Raw genomic sequence first — 22,479 nt, forward strand, 5'->3', positions numbered from 1 at the left:
ACACAACGCGCGCGCACACACACACACGCACTCACTCACACACACACCGATAGCACCCCACCTCCGTCTAAGTATTTAGCGGGCTGTCTGGGGGTAGGAGGTCAGAAAGTGCTTTTATCAACTCAGCACCGATGACACGCAGGCACACGGACGAGTCTGCATCTTGACCACCGGCTGAGCCGATGAAACGAGAGTGTTGGACAGTCTCGGGGAACACGTGGAGAAGACGCCTTCACATCCCTTAAGCACATCGGGATCTCTTTCTCCACCCTCCTCCCTCCTCCTCCTCTTCAAGGTAATTTACGTTCGGGGCAATCTTGGCAAGAGCTGCGTTGAATTTGTCCAAGCGTCAAGTTTGCGTCGTCGACTCGATTTTGCGTCGTGGATTTTTAGGCACGCAGCGTGAATTATGCACGCAATTATTGGATAGAATGATGATGGGTTGACTGTGTTGAATCACGGAATATTATGATGTTAGATCGACGGTGTTGAATTATTTAATAGAATTATGATGGGTTGCCTGTGTTGAATCACGGAATGTTATGCTGTTAGATAGACGGTGTTGAATTATTGAATATAATGATGATGGGTTGACTGTGTTGAATCACGGAATATTATGCTGTTAGATCGACGGTGTTGAATTATTTAATAGAGTTATGATGGGTTGACTGTTGAATCACGGGATATTATGATGTTAGATTGGCCGTGTTGAATTATTTAATGTAATTATAACAGGTTGACTGTGTGGAATCACTGAATATCATGGAGTTAGATCGACCGTGTTGAATTATTTAATAGAATTATTATGGGTTGACTGTGTTGAATCGCTGAATACCATGATGTTAGATCGAGCTTGTTGAATTACTGAATAGAATTATGATGGGTTGACTGTGTTGAATCATGATGGTAGATTGGTTGTAACGTTGAATGATACGAGATTGAATCATAGACTATCATCATGCTAGATTAAATGAGTCTCATCAATGTGTTGCATCATAGAATAGAATGATGCTAGATTTACTGTTTTGAACCACCGTGTTCAATCACAGAACACAATTAACTGACCGTGTTGAATCGACGTGTTGAATCATCGAACAGAATGATGTTAGATTTACTGCGCCGAATCAATAGAATATAATGATCTCAGATTAAATGAGTGGCTGAGTTTATCTGTTGTGTTTGCACGGCTGATGGACCCCGTATAGCCACAGCTGCCTGGCGATTTTCCAAGGGAGGTCTGATTTTATACCTTACTATCAGTGCCGGATAAAGCTAAGTGTGGGGCCTGTAGCATATGCTATAAAGGGGCCCTAAATAAAATAAAATAAACACTTAAATATTAAACACAAATTGTTTTACTTGCATAGTAAAATAATTGAATGTTTCATTTGCGATGCAGCCAGAAAATACGACAAATCGCTAACCTTAAACACCCAGTCGTTCATAAAAGTTGAAGGCGGTATAGTGCTATAGTAATAGAGCAAGTGCAGAATCACTGAACCGTAATTGACAGCTTGAAAGCGTTTAGCGCGGGGCCCTTGAAAGTGCGGGGCCCGTAGCGTATTCTACTTTTGCTACTAAGAAAGGCGGTAATTATAATATCTATTGGGGGGACACATCCCCCCAAATATTAAAATATGCTTAAAATAATTGCTATGTAAATAAAAACAACTATTTGCTAAACCTTGGCCACAATATCTGTATTTGTCTTCATATAAATCAATGCATAGATTTCTGTTCATATGATTGTGGTTATGGTTGTACTTTATTAATCCCTAATCTCTGCCATTACATACAATGAAACAAGAAATGGTAAAAAAAAAGTTAAAACAGACCAATGTAATACAATACACTTTTAGACATTGTGAAGAAGAAAAAAGTCCACCCCATGTGTTAGTGAATTTTTGAATATTTTAGGCAGAAAATTCGTTTTCAAATTTAGATATTTTTCTGGGATGGGACCACCAGACACCCTGAAAGATTTGGTCCCCCCAATGTTGACTCCATGGCTACCGGCCTTGTTACTTGGATAATCCGGCACTGCTTACGATGCGTATCATAGTAACCATCATGTCGTCACCAGTTTTCTGGACATCTGTGAAAAAAATAGAGCTGCATGGCTAAGCATATTCCTCCTCCGGTATAAATCACGATTCTGATTCTGCTGAATAGAACCAATACACCAAGCCCTTGCCTATCGCGGGGAGTGACGTTCTTGGAAACGGCTGCGATCGGCAAATCCGCGATGAGCAAAGTCAACGTACACAACAAACACCCTTTTGCACGTGTGCATGCACGTCAGAGGTCGCAACCGGGTACCCGATACCCGTACCCTACCCGATACCCGGCTACCCGTACCCGGCCAGGTACGGGCAGCCGTTTGCGACCCTGGTGCGGCCGGGTACGGGTACGGGTAGGCCGTGAGTCACTAGTGAGTAACCGTTTGTCACTCATTTCGGGTAGGGTACGGGTACGGGTAGCGTACGGGTACCCGTACCCGGCCGGGTACGGGTATGGGTACCCATTTGCGACCCTGGTGCGGCCGGGTACGGGTACGGATAGGCCGGGAGCCACTGGTGAGTAACCGTTTGTCACTCATTTCGGGTAGGGTACGGGTACGGGTAGGGAACGGGTACCCGTACCCGGCCGGGTACGGGTATGGGTACCCATTTTCGACCCTGGTGCGGCCGGGTACGGGTACGGGTAAGGAATCAAAACCCGTTTGCGACCTCTGATGCACGTTAAGCTTCTTTCACACCACCGTACGTAGCCATCCGTGCTAATCGAAGGTGCGGTGGGGGGGGGGGTACAGCAAACTAACACGCAAACAGCAGTTCGAAAGAAATGACTTGTCAATTTCTATGATTTAAAAGTGCATCGTACATGGTTTTTTTTATTCAGATTATCACTAACAAAAGCATAATAAAAGGCGTTATCATTCCTGGGAATCATAAGGAGGCGTTACGATGTATAAACACCAACTTAGATGCTTGGTACTACAAAGGCATCAAGTCTGCATTAATCGCACACGTTAGTCGTGGTAAAACACGCTAGCACACTTGTTTAAGTAATCATGTAAATAAATATAATCTGATCTGATTCTTCTTCTTGGTTCTTTCGGTAAAGTCACGTAGAATGGAAATAATAAAATAATAAAAATAAAACATTATAAAATAATTCTCACGACGTTTCGGCCACAACGCAAGCAGCCGTCCTCAGGTGAAGAACAGGTCTGTTGTTGTTTTATTTTTATTATTTTATTATTTCCATTCTACGTGACTTTATCGAAAGAACCAAGAAGAGGAATCCCTGCAGTCACGAAAGCTTTACATCGAAATTTGATCTGATTCTGTTGAAGATAGCGAATGCACCAAACCCTCGCCCATCGGCAAAATCCGCGATACGCAAACTCAAGGATCAGAATCTGTATTCACAGGAGGAATCCGATGAGCTATGAAGCTCTTTACTCACAGATGTCCAGTAGGGGGCAGGGAGCTTTACAACAACACACAATATACACAAAAACACGATGGGAGTGCAAAGCGTAGGAAAGGTTAACAGATTACTTTAAAAATATATATTCGAATACAGCTAAACTATTTTTTTTTCATCTCACCAGGTTTGTCAATCTAAATGATGATTTAAAAGTGCCACGGCTCCCAGTGACTTACTCTTAGGTTCTTTCGGTAAAGTCACGTAGGTAAAAAAGAAGAATAATAATAAAGTAAAATAAAAAATAAACATTTAGTTTTCATTTATTATTATTTTATTGTATTAAAAATAATAATCAAATCAAATAATAAATAATAATGTAGTTATTTCCATTTATTATTATTTTATTTTGTATTATTCTTTTTTTACCTACGTGACTTTACCGAAAGAACCTAAGAGTATGAATCCTTGCAGTCACGAAAACGTCAAATCTATAATCCGTTCCAGACGGCCGCAGAAGCGCATCTGCTGAAAAGTGCCGCGCGAAACGGTAACGCCATCTTTGTTCGATGGTTCGCCAAAAGGGTAGTTTGTAGTGCAGTGTTTAGTAGTGTATAGTATAGTAGTGTAGAGTATCGTAGTGTAGTGTACAGTAATGTATAGTAGTGTATAGTGTATTGTATCGTAGTAAAGTGTATAATGTAGTGTATAGTTGTGTAGCGTATAGTGTAGTGTATAGTAGTGTAGTGTATAGTGTAGTGTATAGTAGTGTAGTGTGTAGCAATATAGTTATGCAGTGTATAGTAGTGTTTCGGTGTGTAGTGTATAGTGTATAGTGTCGTGTATAGTGTATAGTGTCGTGTATAGTGTAGTGTATAGTAGTGTAGTGTATAGTGTACAGTAGTGTAGTCTATAGTAGTGTATAGTGTAGTGTATATAGCATCTGAAAGCGCTGAGCGATGATGCGGTGACTGCTGCTGCGAGGATGACCACCGGAGTTGGCTTGATGGTTTATGCTTCTTGACGAGATCAGCAAGGTATATCAATGTGGAAACTAGAGGGCTTGTTGGGTTCATGGTGCGTAATACGACACCCACCCCTTCCTTTTGTTTTATGTTACCCTACATCGACCCAACACGTTGAACGGGAAGCGTTTTAAGTATAAAATGTGATTATTGTCTCGTGTTAAATATAACTGGACATCTGTAAAATAAAATAAATAAATCTTCATAGCTCATCAGATTCCTCCAGCATAGACACAGATTCTCATTGCGGTAACTTGTGCAGTAAGTGGATGGAATTGGGGATAAAAAAAATTACATGGGTCAGAAAAATCGTGGACGGGTAAACCTCACTGGAGGCTGGGAACACCGCCACGTGACCTGGAAACACCACCACGTGACCTGGGAACACCACCACGTGGCCTAAGAATCGCGATGGGCCGCTTGGGAAACGAGACAGAGACCAGATGTAGACAAGACAATGAGTGTTTTTTTATTATAATTTTTATTAGATTTTTCTTATTTTTATTCACTTAATTTTCTATTAATAGTGTTCTATCTACGTGACTTTACCGAAAGAACCAAAAAATATGAATTCCTGCAGTCACGAAAGTTTTAAGTCAACATTTAAGAAGGAGATAAGACGGAGTCAAAACAGAGATGCCACAGACACGAGACAGAAGCGGGCGAGAGACGGGCGAGAGACGATACGGAGACGAGATGGAGACAAGATGGCGCGCGTGTCCCCCCCACCGTGCACTACTTCTATAGTATCCACAACTGCACAGGAATATCACGGCCAACCACAATTGGTCAAGCCACAGTCGCCGCGAGTGGTCAAATCCGCGATGTGGCGGGGGGGTGAACCCGCGATGGGCGAGGTTTAGATGTCTTTGAACGTGACAATCGCTCAATGTCTTACACCCTGTTGCCCCTCCCATCTGCCATTCGTTTCAAGGAGCCTTGTGGATTTCACTCGAGAAGATGGCGAAGGCTGGATCCTTCGCGCTTTTTTCAGGCATGCTGTTTTTTAATGGTGAGCAAAAGCACGCGTTGTTTATTTGTAATTGTGATCATCTGATTTCTACTGGACACTTTGGCCAGTATCAAGATGCTTTGATGTTTGCATTGCCCTTGTGCTGATCGCCTTTTGGCGTCGTTCTCTGGTCTCTAACACTGCTGGTGAGACAAGCCCGTAGAGGAGGCTGTAGCTCTGGTGTAGGGAAATCTGATTCAAGGACAATGTTTTCATTATTACCAAAGCATGTTGTTTGCATGTCTTACCACGACTGTGTGTGGTTAATGCAGACTTGATTCCTTTGTAGTAATAGGTGCATATTTGGTGTTTAAACATCTAAACAAATGGCAAAGTCTTTTCTTATTTTTTTTAGACATCATCTTCATTCGATAAAAAAAAAACACGTATGATGCACTTTTAAAATCTAAATTGAAAACTAATTTCTTGAGAACTGCTTTCTGTGTGTTTAGTTTGTTGTCTTTCTCCCCGCATCTCCGATGAGCATGGTTGGCAACGTGCGGTGCGAAAGAAGTTCAACATACATATAAACAAAGGATGTGTTTCCAGCTTTTTAGATTAAGTTGCTGCTATAAATGTCCACATGATAAGCCACTTCGTTGAGCTATCATTTGTGGCCAGGTTGTTTCTGAAAAAATTAACCCGTAAAAACAAAGTTTTTCACTATAAATCCTTTATATGCGTGGCGGCTAGAGTCCTCTCGTCATCTGGCTTGAGATGGCTGCCACCTATGGGTCAGATGATTGCCTGCCACCATTAAGCAATTGGTAATTAAATATAATTTATTTGTTCCAAAAAAGTGTAAAATTTTGGAAAGAAAATTTCACGAACATTAATTGTCACGCACAACGAGTCTGTGTGCAAAATGTCAGCTCGATTGGATCACGGGAAGTGGGTTAAAAAACGACCGAAAGATTTGCACGGTCGTAAGCAAGCAAGTGAACTTAATATAAAGGATTTAAAAATAAGCTTGGTGGGCTTTGCCTGGTAAGATGGGGATGATTTAGTTTCATTTGTATGTTTTTGGGTGACTTGTTTACCTTTCTTGCACCGCCATCATGTGTTTTGACTATCAGTTTAACACGTAGGATTTCACGACCAGTGTTTTTTGGGTTAGAGCGCGTAAATATGAATGTGTCGTTAAACCCTCCACCACCCGACACAGCCAATTAGTAAGGTCTGTCACGTAAACAAAACGTGCCATTTCGTTACTAGTACAGCACTAAACAGTGTGTTGGAGAGTAAACCCACAACATTTACAATTCGAGTATGACGTTTTTGCCGGTATTTACAACTAGCATCATCAGGCGACAGCCAGATTTGTGGAGAAATCCTCCTCCTGTTTCGTTCTTGTATTGTGTTTGTTTATTGTGACGTTGCCCTTACTGGACACCTGTGAAACAAGAAGGTCATAGCTCATCGGATTCCCCCTCCCTCTGTGTTCTAAATAAATATTCTGATTCTGTTTAAACTCTCTCTCTCTCTCTTTCAGGGCTGATTTTGGCCACGCCATCTCATTTTCTCTACAACGGAGCTGAGAGAGCTGCAGGTACTGTGATGACTCCTCCCCACTCCACCTCAATCCCTCACCCATTCACTCACTGCCTCTGCTGGTGGGCAACAGCGACAGATGCACGTGTGGAACCTCGATGTAATGTTACGTTAATTAATATCATTAAAATCATCGACACACAGATGCGCAGCGCGCAGATTTAGTTGGGAATCGACAGGCTGAGTGCTGGGAACGGTGGCCAGAACTGGAGCTACCAACAATTGGTGACACCTACGATTAGCACGGTTGGCTACGTACGGCTGCATCTCCTAGCCACCGTGGCGCCCCTATATAAAAGGGGGGGGGGGGCTCGACGGGTAGATGAAGAATATTCTGCAAGTGTAACACGACATAGTAGGCTTTCGCGACCAATATAATCCATAATGCAGGTTTTTTTTGGGTTAGATCGTGTAAATATATAAATGTGTCGTTAAACCCGCTGCCACCCGACACAGCCAATTAGTAAGGTGTGTCACGTGGCCAATTCGTTAATAGTACAGCACACCGATGTGTTGGAGAGCAAAGCCACGAATCTGTCTGTCGCCTGATGATGCCGGTTGTAATTTCTGGCGAAACGTCGTACTCAGATTATAAATGTTGTGGCTTGCCTTTTCAACACACCGGTGTGCTGTACTAGTGACGAATTGGCCGCGTTCTGTTTACGTGACAACCCTTACTAGTTGGCTGTGTTGGGTGGTGTTGGGTGGTGGCGGGTTTAATACACGATCTAACCCAAAAAAAACTGTATTATGGAAGATTGTACAAGGCTGACGTGAGATCTGTATGTGTGTCTGCGTCTCAGTCAGTCAACCCACGGCACCACCTGGATCTGTCCCTTGACCTGCCAGCGGGTGTTCGACACTTCACGTGGCCTTAAAGTGCACACAGCCTGGCACAAGCGCCATGGTGACGTCACTGCCAATTAGTGTGAATGAAGGTTGTGGTTGTTATTGTTGTTGTTGTGTTTGCGTCAAGGTGACCCGCTGGTTGTGAACATCACAACGAGTGACTACAACTGGTACGTGGGGATGGAGAACGTGACGCTCTACTGCCAGGCCTGCCCTTCCTCCCCGTGGACAAATTACACGTGGATCAGGTGAGTCGCAGCCCCTTCTCCCCCCATCTTCTCTGCAGAACCCGCTCCACTGCCCCACTGATCCTGCTTTAGCTTCACTTATACGTTGGCATCCCCGACCTCCTGTAGGCCGATTCCATTCCCTGCACCGAGTTGACCGGGAGTAACCGTGAGAGGGGGATTCATGGATGGAAATTAGGAGACAGGGATGATGACAGGGGGGGCGGGGGGACGGAGTGGGAGAGGGGACTGTGGGGATGAGGAAGACATTGGCAGCTGTGATGGGAGAGGAGAGAGCTATAGATGAAGGAGGGAGCTGTGAGTGAACGAGGGAACTGTATGTGAAGGAGGGAGCTGTGGATGAAGGAGGGAGCTGTGGATGAAGGAGGGAGCTGTGTGTGAAGGAGAGAGCTGTGGATGAAGGAGGGAGCTGTGGACGAAGGAGGGAGCTGTATGTGAAGGAGGGAGCTGTGGATGAAGGAGGGAGCTGTGGATGAAGGAACAAGCTGTAGATGAAGGAGGGAGCTGTAGATGAAGAAGGGAGCTGTGGATGAAGGAACAAGCTGTAGATGAAGGAGAGAGCTGTGGATGAAAGAGAGAGCTTTGTGTGAAGGAGAGAGCTGTGTGTGAAGGAGAGAGCTGTAGATGAAGAAGGGAGCTGTAGATGAAGGAGGGAGCTGTGGATGAAGGAGTGGTGGATGAATCAGGGAGCTGTGGATGGAGGTACTCGTCAGCAATCTATAGCCCTTAAACTTTCTGGTTTTAACCATCTATACGCTGCTGGGTGGAGAGAGATGCGTATTTTGCAGCTCAGTGGGCCTCACCTGGTGAAATAAAAAATGAAATAGTTTAAATGGTTTTGCTGTTCGTCCCGCCTTCTCGACAGTGACGCGGTCAACTTCGCCTCGGAAGTCGACTTGAACTGCAACATCATTCGCTTCCTCCGTCCCCTCACGGAGCTGGACGCAGGCAAATACTCATGCATCATTGATGAAGGCAACGGCAACAGCAGCAGCGCCACCATTGAGATCTCCTTCGAGGAGCTGTCGACGGTCACTGAAGGGGTCACGGAGCTGTCGACCTTCACCGAAACGATGACGGTCACGGAGCTGTCGACGTTCACCGAAACGATGACGGTCACAGAGCCTTCGTCGACGGTGGTCACGGAAGAAGTCACGGAGTCGTCGACGGTGGCAGTGACGGACACAGAACCAGCAACGAGCACTGAACCGATGACCATCACAGAAACAATAACAGTCACCGATGTGAACACAGAGCCAGCGACAGTCACCGAACCAGTAACAGGCACGGGTACAGCCACTAACCCAATAACAGACTCAGAAATAGTAACAATGACAGAACAAGTAACAGTAACCGGTACAGAAACTAACCCGATAACATTCACGGAATCAGTAACATTTACGGAACCAGAAACCGGCACAGGTACCGTCACCAATCCAGTAACAGACACGGGCACAGTCAGTAACCCAGCAACAGACACCGGTACAGTCACCGACCCAGTAACAGACACCGCTACAGTCACCAATCCAGAAACAGACACCGCTACAGTCACGGGCACAGTCACCAATCCAGAAACAGACACCGCTACAGTCACCAATCCAGTAACAGACACCGCTACAGTCACCAATCCAGTAACAAACACCGCTACAATCACTAACCCAGTAACAGGCACGGGACAAACACAAACGAGCGATTCTAACACATCTCAAGAAACGTCCAAGAACACAAGATCTCAAGAAACAACCAGTTACATCCCAACTCAAGCACCATCTGGACCTACTCCTGGTAAGGAAACTACTAGTCTTAACACTCCTACTGTAGAAACTACCAGTCTTAACACTCCTACTGTAGAAACTACCAGTCTTAACACTCCTACTGTAGAAACTACCAGTCTTAACACTCCTACTGTAGAAACTACCAGTCTTAACACTCCTACTGTAGAAACTACCAGTCTTAACACTCCTACTGTAGAAACTACCAGTCGTAACACAGTGATTATCTCTTTTCTGGCTTTGGCCCCTCCTACTCCTTTGTCAACCCCACACATTTTCTCATCCAAGTACTCTAAACGCGTGTTTTCAGCAAGCCCCTTTCACTTTTGCTCAGGTAGGCCTTCCCACAACTCTGGGAGCCCTTCCCATTACTCCTGGAGCCCCTCCCACTACTCCAGTAGCCCCTCCCACGACACGGGTAGCCCCGCCTTTTGCCTGTAGCATGAGAAAAGCAGATGTCAAACTGGGGTCAAAATCCAGATTTTTCACAAAAGCTTCAGGACAGCGCGACCGCCATTTTGGAACTAGCGGTAACCACTACACTAGTAATGAAGTGGCATGTTCTGTTCACGTGACAAATCTTACTAATTGGCTGTGTCAGGTGGTGGCGGGTTTAACGACACATTGATATATTTACGGGATCTAACCCAAAAAAACGATATTATAGAAGATTGTACAAGGCTGACGTGAGATCTGTATGTGTGTCTGCGTCTTAGTCAGTCAACCCATGGCACCACCTGGGTCTGTACCGTGACCTCCTGTCAGCTGGTGTTCGACACTTTACATGGCCTTAAAGTGTACACAGCCTGCCACAAACGCCATGGTGACGTCACTGCCAATTAGTGCTAATGAAGGTTGTTGTTGTTGTGTTTGCGTTAAGGTGACCCCCTGTTTGTGACCATCACAACGAGTGACTACAACTGGTACGTGGGGATGCAGAACGTGACGCTCTACTGCAAGGCCTGCCCTTCCTCCCCGTGGACAAATTACACGTGGATCAGGTGGGTGGCAGCCCCTTCTCCCCCCCCCCCCCCCCCATCTTCTCTGCAGAACTCCCTCCACTGCCCCACTGATCCTGCTTTAGCTTCACTTATATGTTGGCATCCCCGACCTCCCGCAGGCCGATTCCAATCCCTGCACCAAGTTGACCGGGATTAACCGCCAGAGGGGGATTCATGGATGTAAATTAGGAGACAGGGATGATGACAGGGGGGGTGGGGGGAGGGGGTGGGAGAGGGGACTGCGGGGATGAGGAAGACATTGGCAGCAGTGATGGGAGAGGAGTGAGCTATGGATGAAGGAGGGAGCTGTAGATGAAGGAGGGAGCTGTATGTGAAGGAGCTAGCTGTGGATAAAGGAGAGAGCTGTGGATGAAGGAGAGAGCTGTGTGTGAATGAGGGAGCTGTAGGTGAAGGAGCTAGCTGTGGATAAAGGAGAGAGCTGTGTGTGAAGGAGGGAGCTCTGGATTAAGGAGGGAGCTGTGGATGAAGAAGGGAGCTTGTGGATGAAGGAGGGAGCTGTGGATGAAGAAGAGAGCTGTGGATGAAGGAGAGAGCTGTGGATGAAGGAGAGAGCTGTAGATGAAGAAGGGAGCTGTAGATGAAGGAGGGAGCTGTGGATGCGTATATAGCAGCTCAGTGCGCCTCACCTGGTGAAATAAAAAATGTAATTGTTTAAATGGTTTTGCTGTTCGTCCCGCCTTGCCGACAGTGACGCGGTCAACTTTGCCTCGGGAGTCGACTTGAACTGCAACATCATTCGCTTCCTCCGTCCCCTTACGGAGCTGGACGCAGGCAACTACTCATGCATCGTTGACGGAGGCAGCGCCACCATTGAGATCTCCTTCGAGGAGCTGTCGACGGTCACTGAAGGGGTCACGGAGCTGTCGACCTTCACCGAAACGATGACGGTCACGGAGCTGTCGACCTTCACCGAAACGATGACGGTCACGGAGCTGTCGACCTTCACCGAAACGATGACGGTCACGGAGCCGTCGTCAACGGTGGTCACGGACGTTGTGACGGACACGGAACCGGCAACGACCACTGAACCGATGACCATCACAGAAACAATAACAGTCACTGATGTGAACACAGAGACAGCGACAGTCACCAAACCAGTAACAGGCACGGGTACAGCCACTAACCCAATAACAGACACGGGCACAGTCAGTAACCCAGCAACAGACACCGCTACAGTCACCTACCCAGTAACAGACACCGGTACAGTCACCGATCCAGTAACAGACACGGGCACAGTCAGTAACCCAGTAACGGACACGGGTACAGTTACTAACCCAGTAACCGGCACCGGTACAGTTACTAACCCAGAAACAGGCACTGGTACAGTCACCGACCCAGTAACAAACACGGCTACAGTGACTAACCCAGTAACAGACACGGGCACAGTCAGTAACCCAGCAACAGACACCGGTACAGTTACTAACCCAGAAACAAACACTGGTACAGTCACTAACCCAGTAACAAACACGGCTACAGTGACTAACCCAGTAACAGACACGGGCACAGTCAGTAACCCAGCAACAGACACCGGTACAGTTACTAACCCAGTAACAAACACTGGTACAGTCACTAACCCAGTAACAAACACGGCTACAGTGACTAACCCAGTAACAGACACGGGCACAGTCAGTAACCCAGCAACAGACACTGGTACAGTTACTAACCCAGTAACAGACACTGGTACAGTGACTAACCCAGTAACAGACACTGGTACAGTGACTAACCCAGTAACAGACACTGGTACAGTGACTAACCCAGTAACAGACACTGGTACAGTGACTAACCCAGTAACAGACACTGGTACAGTGACTAACCCAGTAACAGACACTGGTACAGTCACTAACCCAGTAACAAACACGGCTACAGTGACTAACCCAGTAACAGACACTGGTACAGTGACTAACCCAGTAACAGACACTGGTACAGTGACTAACCCAGGAACAGACACCGGTACAGTGACTAACCCAGTAACAGGCACTGGTACAGTGACTAACCCAGTAACAGACACTGGTACAGTGACTAACCCAGTAACAGACACTGGTACAGTTACTAACCCAATAATAGACACGAGCACAGTGACTAACCCAGTAACAGGCACGGGCACAGTTACTAACCCAATAATAGGCACGAGCACAGTGACTAACCCAGTAACAGGCACCGGCACAGTGACTAACCCAGTAACAGGCACAGGTACAGTCACCAATCCAGTAACCGGCACCGGTACAGTCACCAATCCAGTAACCGGCACCGGTACAGTCACTAACCCAATAACAAACACGGGAACAGTCAGTAACCCAGTAACAGGCACTGGTACAATGACTAACCCAGTAACAGACACTGGTACAGTGACTAACCCAGTAACAGGCACTGGTACAGTGACTAACCCAGTAACTGGCACCGGTACAGTGACTAACCCAGTAACAGGCACCGGCACAGTCACTAACCCAGTAACAAACACGGGCACAGTCACTAACCCAGTAACAAACACGGGCACAGTCAGTAACCCAGTAACAGGCACAGGTACAGTCACCAACCCAATAATAGACACGAGCAGAGTTACTAACCCAGAAACAGGCACAGGTACCGTCACCAATCCAGTAACAGACACGGGCACAGTCAGTAACCCAGCAACAGACACCGGTACAGTCCCCGACCCAGAAACAGGCACTGGTACAGTCCCCGACTCAGAAACAGGCACAGGTACCGTCACCAATCCAGGAACAGACACGGGCACAGTCACTAGCCCAGTAACAGACACAGAAGAAACACAAACGAGCGATTTTAACACATCCCCTCAAGAAACGTCCGAGAACACAGAATCTCAAGAAACAACCAGTTACGTCACAACTCAAGCACCTGAACCTACTACTGGTAAGGAAACTACTAGTCTTAACACTCCTACTGTAAAAAACTACCAGTCTTAACACTCCTACTGTAGAAACTACCAGTCTTAACACTCCTACTGTAGAAACTATGAGATTTAACACTCCTACAGTAGACACTACCAGTCTTAACACTCCTACAGTACACACTACCAGTATTAACACACCTGCTTCAGGAACTACCAGTCTAGACACACCTCCTCCTGGAACTTCCAATTTTAACACAGCTGCTCAACAAACTATCGGTTCTAACACCCCTGCTGTAGAAATCACTGGTTCTAACACACCTGCTGTAGAAATTACTAGTTCTAACACATCTGGTAAATTCACGACCAGTTTGAACACAGCTGTTAAAGAAACTACAGGTTCTAACACAACTGCTGTAGAAATTACTGGTTCTAACACAGCTGGTATATTCACTACCAGTTCTAACACAGCTGGTAAGGAGACAACCCGTCATACCACGGGTGCTCAAGAGACTCTGTCGATATCGGCAAAAACAACCCATTTCAAACCTCCGGCCTCTTCGTTGCCAACCGTAGCCGGGACTACCGAAACTGTCAATGTGACATCGACAACTGGCGGGCCATCAAACATTTGTCATTAGCGTGAACCAAACTTTCTTGTTTACAGTACTACAACAAGAAATTTAGCCGTCGACATCAATTTCATCTGGAGGGCAAACGCAAATACACAAAGAGCTCCAAGATGTGAGCATCGTGCGTTTTAGTATTTTAATTACTATTTTTTAAAACCCTCCATTAACGATCTACCGTTTGTGTACAAACGACTTTGGCGCTGGTGTTTTTAAATTGCTCGGGTCGGATATATATGCGGCGGTTGGATATGCGGTAGTCGGTTATACATGTCGTTCCACTCTCTGAGAGGCCAGAGGCGATAAGACGGCTCGTTGGGGTGGGCGTTGCGGGTCGGCGAGGCATGGCGAACGGCTTTGTCCTTGGTCCAGCAGCGGACTGACCACGGCTGTCGATGATTGTGGCGGCGACGGCGCTAACCATGCGCGTGGCTGTCTTGCCGTTGTCCACTCAGGGTTCCCGCTGTGGGCCCTCATCCTTCTCACGACCCTCGTCCCGGTCCTCCTGCTCAGCGTAGTGGGAGCCATCATCTATTTAATCCACGAGCATTGCAGCACGAACGGTGAGTGGGGCTCACGGGAACTCAAGGGGGCCTCTTTGTAGAATGGCCGTTGTCGGAGGCACAGGAGCCAGCGCTGCTGAGGTCCTGGGTTTAATCCACGGGGGTGTTGGTCTCTCCCTCTCTCTCTCAGGGATTCCCGTGATTAACCGGAGGCTTGAGATGGCTTAGAGAGAGAGATTGAGATCTATAGATACAGGTAGTCCCCGACTTACGATGGTCCGACTTACAATATTTGGATCTTACGACGGCGATAGCGATACGACAAAATTGTAAAATATTTTACATTTCGCGCGGCCGGCAAACGCAGCAGCGTACGAGGTACGATACTGTACGTTGGGACGTTGTCGGGATGTACCGTACGCATCTCCCGCCTTGTGTGATGCCTCTCACTCTCACCAGCGGTCGACGGAGTTAAGTTGTCACGGTATTAGCGCGTGTATTTTTTTCTGTGTTTTTTGTGTTTCAAGGTCCAATTTTAGTGAAGAAAGCATTATTGCAATTAAGAAATACATACAGTATATAGTTTATACAGTACGGTACTGTAAATTGCTCTGTTTTGCTAAATTATCACCATTCTTTAAGACTCCTGAGTAGGCGAGGCCATTTTCGACTTACGATATTTTCGACGTACGATAGGGTCGTCGTAACGCATCTCCATCGTAAGTCGGGGACTACCTGTATATATCAGTGGTGCGATTGGGCACGGTGGCCCGAGGAGCGGAAAGAGAGATGGCGCAGGACAGGGCAGCGTGAAGAAGGTTGGCAAGGACAGCGGAAACACCCCCACATGAGTGTGACAAACGCGTGGAAGAAAAATGGTTTGAGATCTTTTGCAGAGAGTGAGGGAGGGAGGAGGGGGGGGGGGGTTATTCAGCGTGGGGGTGGCCACGCAATTTGTGGCGATCGCCTGACGATGCCGGTCGCGACTCCCGCACCAGCAAAAGTGTCCGCGTGTACCGACGCACCGTCGGAGGCAAGGATTATACGTCGCCAGCAGCCCGTTCCGCGCGATCGAGAGCTCAGTTCCGAGTTTGGCGGCTGCGGTGTCACTTTTGTGGGCCACGTCGCCCCGTCCTTGATGCGCAAAACTGCAGCAGCAAAAGGTATCCCATGGTACAGTTGCTCACCCCGAGCTATAAATGCCCTGCATTGTCCTTGTGCCTGTTCGCCTTTTGGCGTTCTCCGGTCTGACACCTTTGAGACGAGCCTCTAAAGAAGGCTGTTTCTGGTGTGGACCAATCCGTTTTAAAACACTCCTCCTTACGACTCCCCCTCAGTCTCCCGTTCCAAGTGATAACTGCGACCCCCCCCCCCTGCCCCCCCCCGCAAAGGATCACGTTTCCACTTGGCCTCTCTTTGTCTCCCACTCCCCACTCCCCCCCTCAGACTCCCACTCCTCGAGCAGCGATACTGAGCATGGCCATTCAAGCTCCGACTCGTCTAGCTCCGACTCGTCCAGCGACTCCGACTCCGACTCCGAGATGAAGATGGAGGACATCCAACAGATGTACACAAACTTCAACAAATTCCAGGACTGAGGAACCCGGCGGCCATCATCCCCATCCCCCTCCCCGAGGGGGGTAGGTCTCCTGCCTCTGCCGAGCCGAGCCGCGTTCACACCACGGCGGCGGGGGGGGGGGGGGGGGTACCCCCCAGAAATCTTACATCGCCTATGTCAGCTCAGGGCTCCCCTGAACCACGTGGCTCCTGTGTGGTCACCCCCTCCACCACCGCCTCAACTCGGAACCCCTTCCCCTCTCATCTACAGATCTCCACTTCTCTCTCTCTCTAAAGCAGCTCACGTCTCCCGTGAACCACGTGACTCATGTTTAGACACGCCCACTCTCCCCCAATCCCAGCCCACTGTGAAAACAGACTCGGCTCCTCCTCCTCCCATGTCCAGCAGCAGCAGCAGCGTCGAGACGCTGATGCAGCCTCTTCGTCTTTCTCCTCCCCTCTCCGTCACCCTCTCATCTTGGCCCGGTCCTCCGTCCCCTTCCCCCATCTTGGACGGCCACCCACGGTGGGACCATGGCATGGAGGGGGGGCGGGGTGGGAGTTTTCCTAACATCTGTGTGTGATCCGCCAACCCTCGCTGCTTGCCGCCGCGCAGTGCTGGATTAGAGGCTTCGTGCAGCGGCGTTGCCGCCACCACCACCGCCCGCCGGCTCGCCCGCCCGACTCAACAAGGGGCGCAGTAAGTGTCGGATGATCCTCGTAGCAAAAGTAGCAAATGCTACGGGCCCCGCACTTTCAAGGGCCCCGCGCTAAATGCTTTCGAGCTATCAATTCCGAGGCAGTGATTTTGCACTTGCTCTATTACTATAGCACTATACCGCCTTCAAGTTTTATGAACGACCGGGTGTTTATGGTTACCGATTCGTCGTATTATCTGGCTGTCAAGAAAATGAAAAAAATTGCAATTACTTGACTATGCAAGTAAAAAAATTGTGTTTTAATATTTAAGTGTTTCTTTCAATTTAGGGCCCGTTTATAACATCATATGCTACAGGCCCCGCACGTAGCTTCATCCGGCACTGGGCGCAGCATCACGGGTACCCTACCCAGAGTTTGGTTACCCCGTGATGCTGCACCCCACTCCTTAGTATGGTTGGTCGCCCTGGTTGCGCTTTTTAGTTTCCTGCTCTTCACGCATTGGCGCATTGCAGAGGTCGCAATCGGGTACCCCCCGATACCCATACCCTATCCGATACCCGGCTACCCGTACCCGGCTAGGTACGGGTACCCGTTTGCGACCCTGGTGCGGCCGGGTACGGGTACGGGTAGCCGCACGTGACTCACCCCAACCAATGAGTGAGAAGGCCGTGAGTCACTGGTGAGTAACCGTTTGTCACTCATTTCCCAACGTCTTGTCTCTTCTCACAGTTCAAGTTCCTAGAATTAACCCACCCGCGCCTGCAACATGGCTTCATCCCAGAGGTCGCAATCGGGTACTCGATACCCGTACCCTACCCGATACCCGGCTACCCGTACCCGGCCGGGTACGGGTACGGGTACCCGTTTGTGACCCTGGTGCGGCCGGGTACGGGTAAGGAATCAAAACCCGTTTGTGACCTCTGGCGCATTGGGGAAATCCTTGGACGGAATGCCGCATTCTACGTTTGATTATTCCTGTTGCTAAACCGACAACCGTTTAGCGTCCGCGGTCCGTCAAGAAGTTCAACATACATGACGCGCTGCCGGGAGATGGGAGTCGAACTGGCAATGTCTGGATCGCGAGCCCAGCGCCTACTGGTCCCCTCACACCACCGTGGATTAACCCCCCAGTGGAAATCTTGAATCTTGTTTTAAAATTAAATAAATTACATCAACTTTACCCCCCCACTCCCTCCCTGCCAATGGTATCCCCGATTGCTCCGCTGTTGGGTGTCGCTAGACGGAGGATCCGATCGGGAAATCTCTCCCGAGCCGTGCGAGCCTATCGTGTTGTTCGAGAATGTTCCGCGGAAGCGGATATCACAGAGCTACCGCTGAGATCCCTCCTTCTTCAAGCGACGTTCTGTGATATGGGAGTAATGTTCGTCGCGTAAGAAGTCCCAAGCCTCGGTCATTTTAAATCTCAAGTGTTGCGATTCAGATGAAATTAAACGCAGAAACAAGTTTAATCCCGAGATTTAAGCCGATTCAGATCAACGTAATGCAAGGCATATGGCAGCCTTGTTTTGAGTGCACTCAAGTTTTAACTGAATCTCAACACTGTACCATAGACTCAACACTGCATCATAGACTCATCACTGCACCATAGACTCAACACTGCACCATAGACTCAACTCTGCACCATAGATTCAACACTGCACCATAGACTCAACACTGCACCATAGACTCATCACTGCCCATAGACTCATCACTGCCAATAGACTCATCACTGCACCATAGACTCAACACTGCACCATAGACTCAACACTGCCCATAGACTCTACACTACACCGTAGACTCATCACTGCACCATAGACTCAACACTACACCATAGACTCATCACTGCACCATAGACTCATCACTGCACCATAGACTCATCACTGCACCATAGACTCACCACTGCACCATAAACTCAACACTGCCCATAGACTCATCACTGCACCATAGACTCATCACTGCACCATAGACTCACCACTGCACCATAGACTCAACACTGCCCATAGACTCATCACTGCACCATAGACTCATCACTGCACCATAGACTCACCACTGCACCATAGACTCAACACTGCCCATAGACTCAACAACTGCACCATAGACTCATCACTGCACCATAGACTCATCACTGCCCATAGACTCATCACTGCCCATAGACTCATCACTGCCAATAGACTCATCACTGCACCATAGACTCATCACTGCACCATAGACTCACCACTGCACAATAGACTCAACACTGCACCAGACTCATCACCGCACCATAGACTCACCACTGCACCATAGACTCATCACTGCCCATAGACTCATCACTGCCCATAGACTCATCACTGCCAATAGACTCATCACTGCACCATAGACTCATCACTGCCCATAGACTCATCACTGCCAATAGACTCATCACTGCACCATAGACTCAACACTGCACCATAGACTCAACACTGCCCATAGACTCTACACTACACCGTAGACTCATCACTGCACCATAGACTCAACACTACACCATAGACTCATCACTGCACCATAGACTCATCACTGCACCATAGACTCATCACTGCACCATAGACTCACCACTGCACCATAGACTCAACACTGCCCATAGACTCAACAACTGCACCATAGACTCGTCACTGCACCATAGACTCAACACTGCCCATAGACTCATCACTGCACCATAGACTCATCACTGCACCATAGACTCACCACTGCACCATAGACTCAACACTGCCCATAGACTCATCACTGCACCATAGACTCATCACTGCACCATAGACTCACCACTGCACCATAGACTCAACACTGCCCATAGACTCAACAACTGCACCATAGACTCATCACTGCACCATAGACTCATCACTGCCCATAGACTCATCACTGCCCATAGACTCATCACTGCCAATAGACTCATCACTGCACCATAGACTCATCACTGCACCATAGACTCACCACTGCACAATAGACTCATCACTGCACCATAGACTCATCACTACACCATAGACTCACCACTGCACCATAGACTCAACACTGCCCATAGACTCAACAACTGCACCATAGACTCATCACTGCACCATAGACTCATCACTGCCCATAGACTCATCACTGCCCATAGACTCATCACTGCCAATAGACTCATCACTGCACCATAGACTCATCACTGCACCATAGACTCACCACTGCACAATAGACTCAACACTGCACCATAGACTCATCACTGCATCATAGACTCATCACTGCACCATAGACTCAACACTGCCCTTAGACTCAACACTAACCATAGACTCATCACTGCACCATAAACTCACCACTGCACCATAGACTCATCACTGCACCATAGACTCATCACTGCACCATAGACTCAACACTGCACCACAGGCTCATCACTGCACCATAGACTCATCACTGCATCATAGACTCATCACTGCACCATAGACTCAACACTGCACCAGACTCATCACCGCACCATAAACTCACCACTGCACCATAGACTCATCACTGCACCATAGACTCAACACTGCACCATAGACTCAACACTGCACCATGGACTCATCACTGCCCATAGACTCATCACTGCCCATAGACTCATCACTGCACCATAGACTCAACACTGCCCATAGACTCATCACTGCACCATGGACTCATCACTGCCCATAGACTCATCACTGCACCATAGACTCAACACTGCACCATAGACTCAACACTGCGCATAGACTCAACACTGCACCATAGACTCATCACTGCCATAGACTCATCACTGCCCATAGACTCATCACTGCCCATAGACTCAACACTGCACCATAGACTCACCATTGCACAATAGACTCAACACTGCACCAGACTCATCACCGCACCATAAACTCACCACTGCACCATAGACCCCGCCTGTTGCGTGTCAGTCTGTTGTCCTTACCCTGTGCGCACCTCCGATTCGCGCGGTTGGCTACGTGCGGCGGTGCGGTACAGAAGAGGTTCGACACGTGGATCGTGACGTGCCACCCGCTTGTCGCGATCATTGTCACCACGGCGAACCCTCGGAGCGTGTCGCGACAAATGACACCGAACCCCGTTTGCCTTTTGTTAATTCAAACCGGCTTAAAATTAAACACGCAAATTGTTCACCCAGTATTCCACTTACACTTTTGTATAGTTGTGTATACGTGTACATCTGTCTATATGCAGGGCGCTTTAACAGAAACATGTTAACACTCGTGAGAAATTGCAACAGCTGCCACGAGAAATGTGCTGCCTCCTCCGGGCTCTGGAGAACACCTGGAGAAGATTCCAGGCAATGCGTTGACAGCGATGGCGAAACACATGGGAGAGACTTTTTGGAGATGTTAACGTTCAATTTGTTATCATGTTACAGTGTATTATCCTCCGTTATTTTTCCATTAAAAACGACAGCCCGATAAAAGTTTTTAAAATGTTTTGAAGCACCCTATAGTGAAGGCCATCATCTCCGAAATTTTTTTTATGGGGTCCGGCATCATCGACACAATCGGCAATCTTTCCATTCTCGTTGAGCCCTGCAGCAGCAGCAGCAGCACGCGTCGTGTACATAGAGAGATCGTTTTGGTTATTTTGGCTGTTGCTGCTGCTGTAAATGTCCAAACGATTGGGGCCACTTTGTTGAGCGGCTATCATTTGCGATGGGCCCGGGTCGCTTTCTGAAAAAGAATAAGTCAATATACTCATTGGTTCTTTCGGTAAAGTCACGTATGTAGAAATAAAATAAAATGTTAATACATCACAAATAGAATAAAAATACATCACAACTGATTTATTTTAATTTAATGAAAATAAATCACAAATAAAATAAAAAAATAAATCACAACTGATTTAATTTATACTCTTTGGTTATTTCGGTAAAGTCACGTAGGTAAAAATCTAGAATCTAGAATTGATTTAATTTATTTAAATTACAACTGATTTATTTTAATTTTATTTGTGATTTATTTTAAAAACGAATTTCTACATAAGTGACTTTACCGAAAGAACCAATGACTATATTAATTCCTGCAGTCACGAAAGCTTCAATTCTAGAATAAGTTCAGTGTTGTTTGTGTTTGTGTGTGGGGTGATTTATTTACCTCTTTTGTACTTTGCACTACACTGCCGTGTTTTTGTAACTGTTGTTGGAACGGTCTTAGCCCGTGGGCCCGAACTGGACGTCTGTGAAAGAAAAACAAGCTTCAGAGCTCATGGGATACCTCCTGCAATCGAAATAAATATTCCGATTCTGACTCTGACACATGAACGTCTTGGGAGATGCACCGGTAGTTCGTTCCGTCGTTTCTCTGTCCGCTGGTCCTGGTGAGGGTCGCGGTGGCGGCGGCAGCGTGTTGGGTAGTGGCGGTCCATCCTTCCATTCCAGCAC

General features: G+C 47.6%; 1 protein-coding gene across 1 annotated transcript; it reads left to right on the plus strand.

The window, feature by feature from the left end:
• Positions 1 to 240: 240 nt before the first annotated feature.
• LOC133358473 (putative per-hexamer repeat protein 5) lies at positions 241 to 21,989 on the plus strand. Its single transcript, XM_061576785.1, has 9 exons — positions 241 to 295; positions 5,392 to 5,469; positions 6,962 to 7,018; positions 7,997 to 8,117; positions 8,983 to 9,902; positions 10,770 to 10,890; positions 11,600 to 13,782; positions 14,844 to 14,951; positions 16,338 to 21,989. The coding sequence occupies exons 2-9, from the start codon at positions 5,418 to 5,420 to the stop codon at positions 16,487 to 16,489; spliced, it is 3,714 nt and encodes a 1,237-aa protein (XP_061432769.1). The 5' UTR covers positions 241 to 295; positions 5,392 to 5,417; the 3' UTR covers positions 16,490 to 21,989.
• Positions 21,990 to 22,479: the final 490 nt, after the last annotated feature.

This window comes from Lethenteron reissneri, chromosome 62, assembly GCF_015708825.2.
Source record: "Lethenteron reissneri isolate LAM-NWPU_2019-01 chromosome 62, ASM1570882v1, whole genome shotgun sequence".
Taxonomy (NCBI): Eukaryota; Metazoa; Chordata; class Hyperoartia; order Petromyzontiformes; family Petromyzontidae; genus Lethenteron; species Lethenteron reissneri.

What these genes read in the sequence shown, in the direction of transcription:
- LOC133358473 (XM_061576785.1), top strand. Translation starts at nt 5,418, where the DNA reads ATGGCGAAGGCTGGATCCTTCGCGCTTTTTTCAGGCATGCTGTTTTTT. An exon ending in CGGAGCTGAGAGAGCTGCAG is followed by an intron (nt 7,019 to 7,996) that starts GTACTGTGATGA and finishes GTTTGCGTCAAG; the next exon opens with GTGACCCGCTGGTTGTGAAC. An exon ending in AGCACCTGAACCTACTACTG is followed by an intron (nt 13,783 to 14,843) that starts GTAAGGAAACTA and finishes TTGTCCACTCAG; the next exon opens with GGTTCCCGCTGTGGGCCCTC.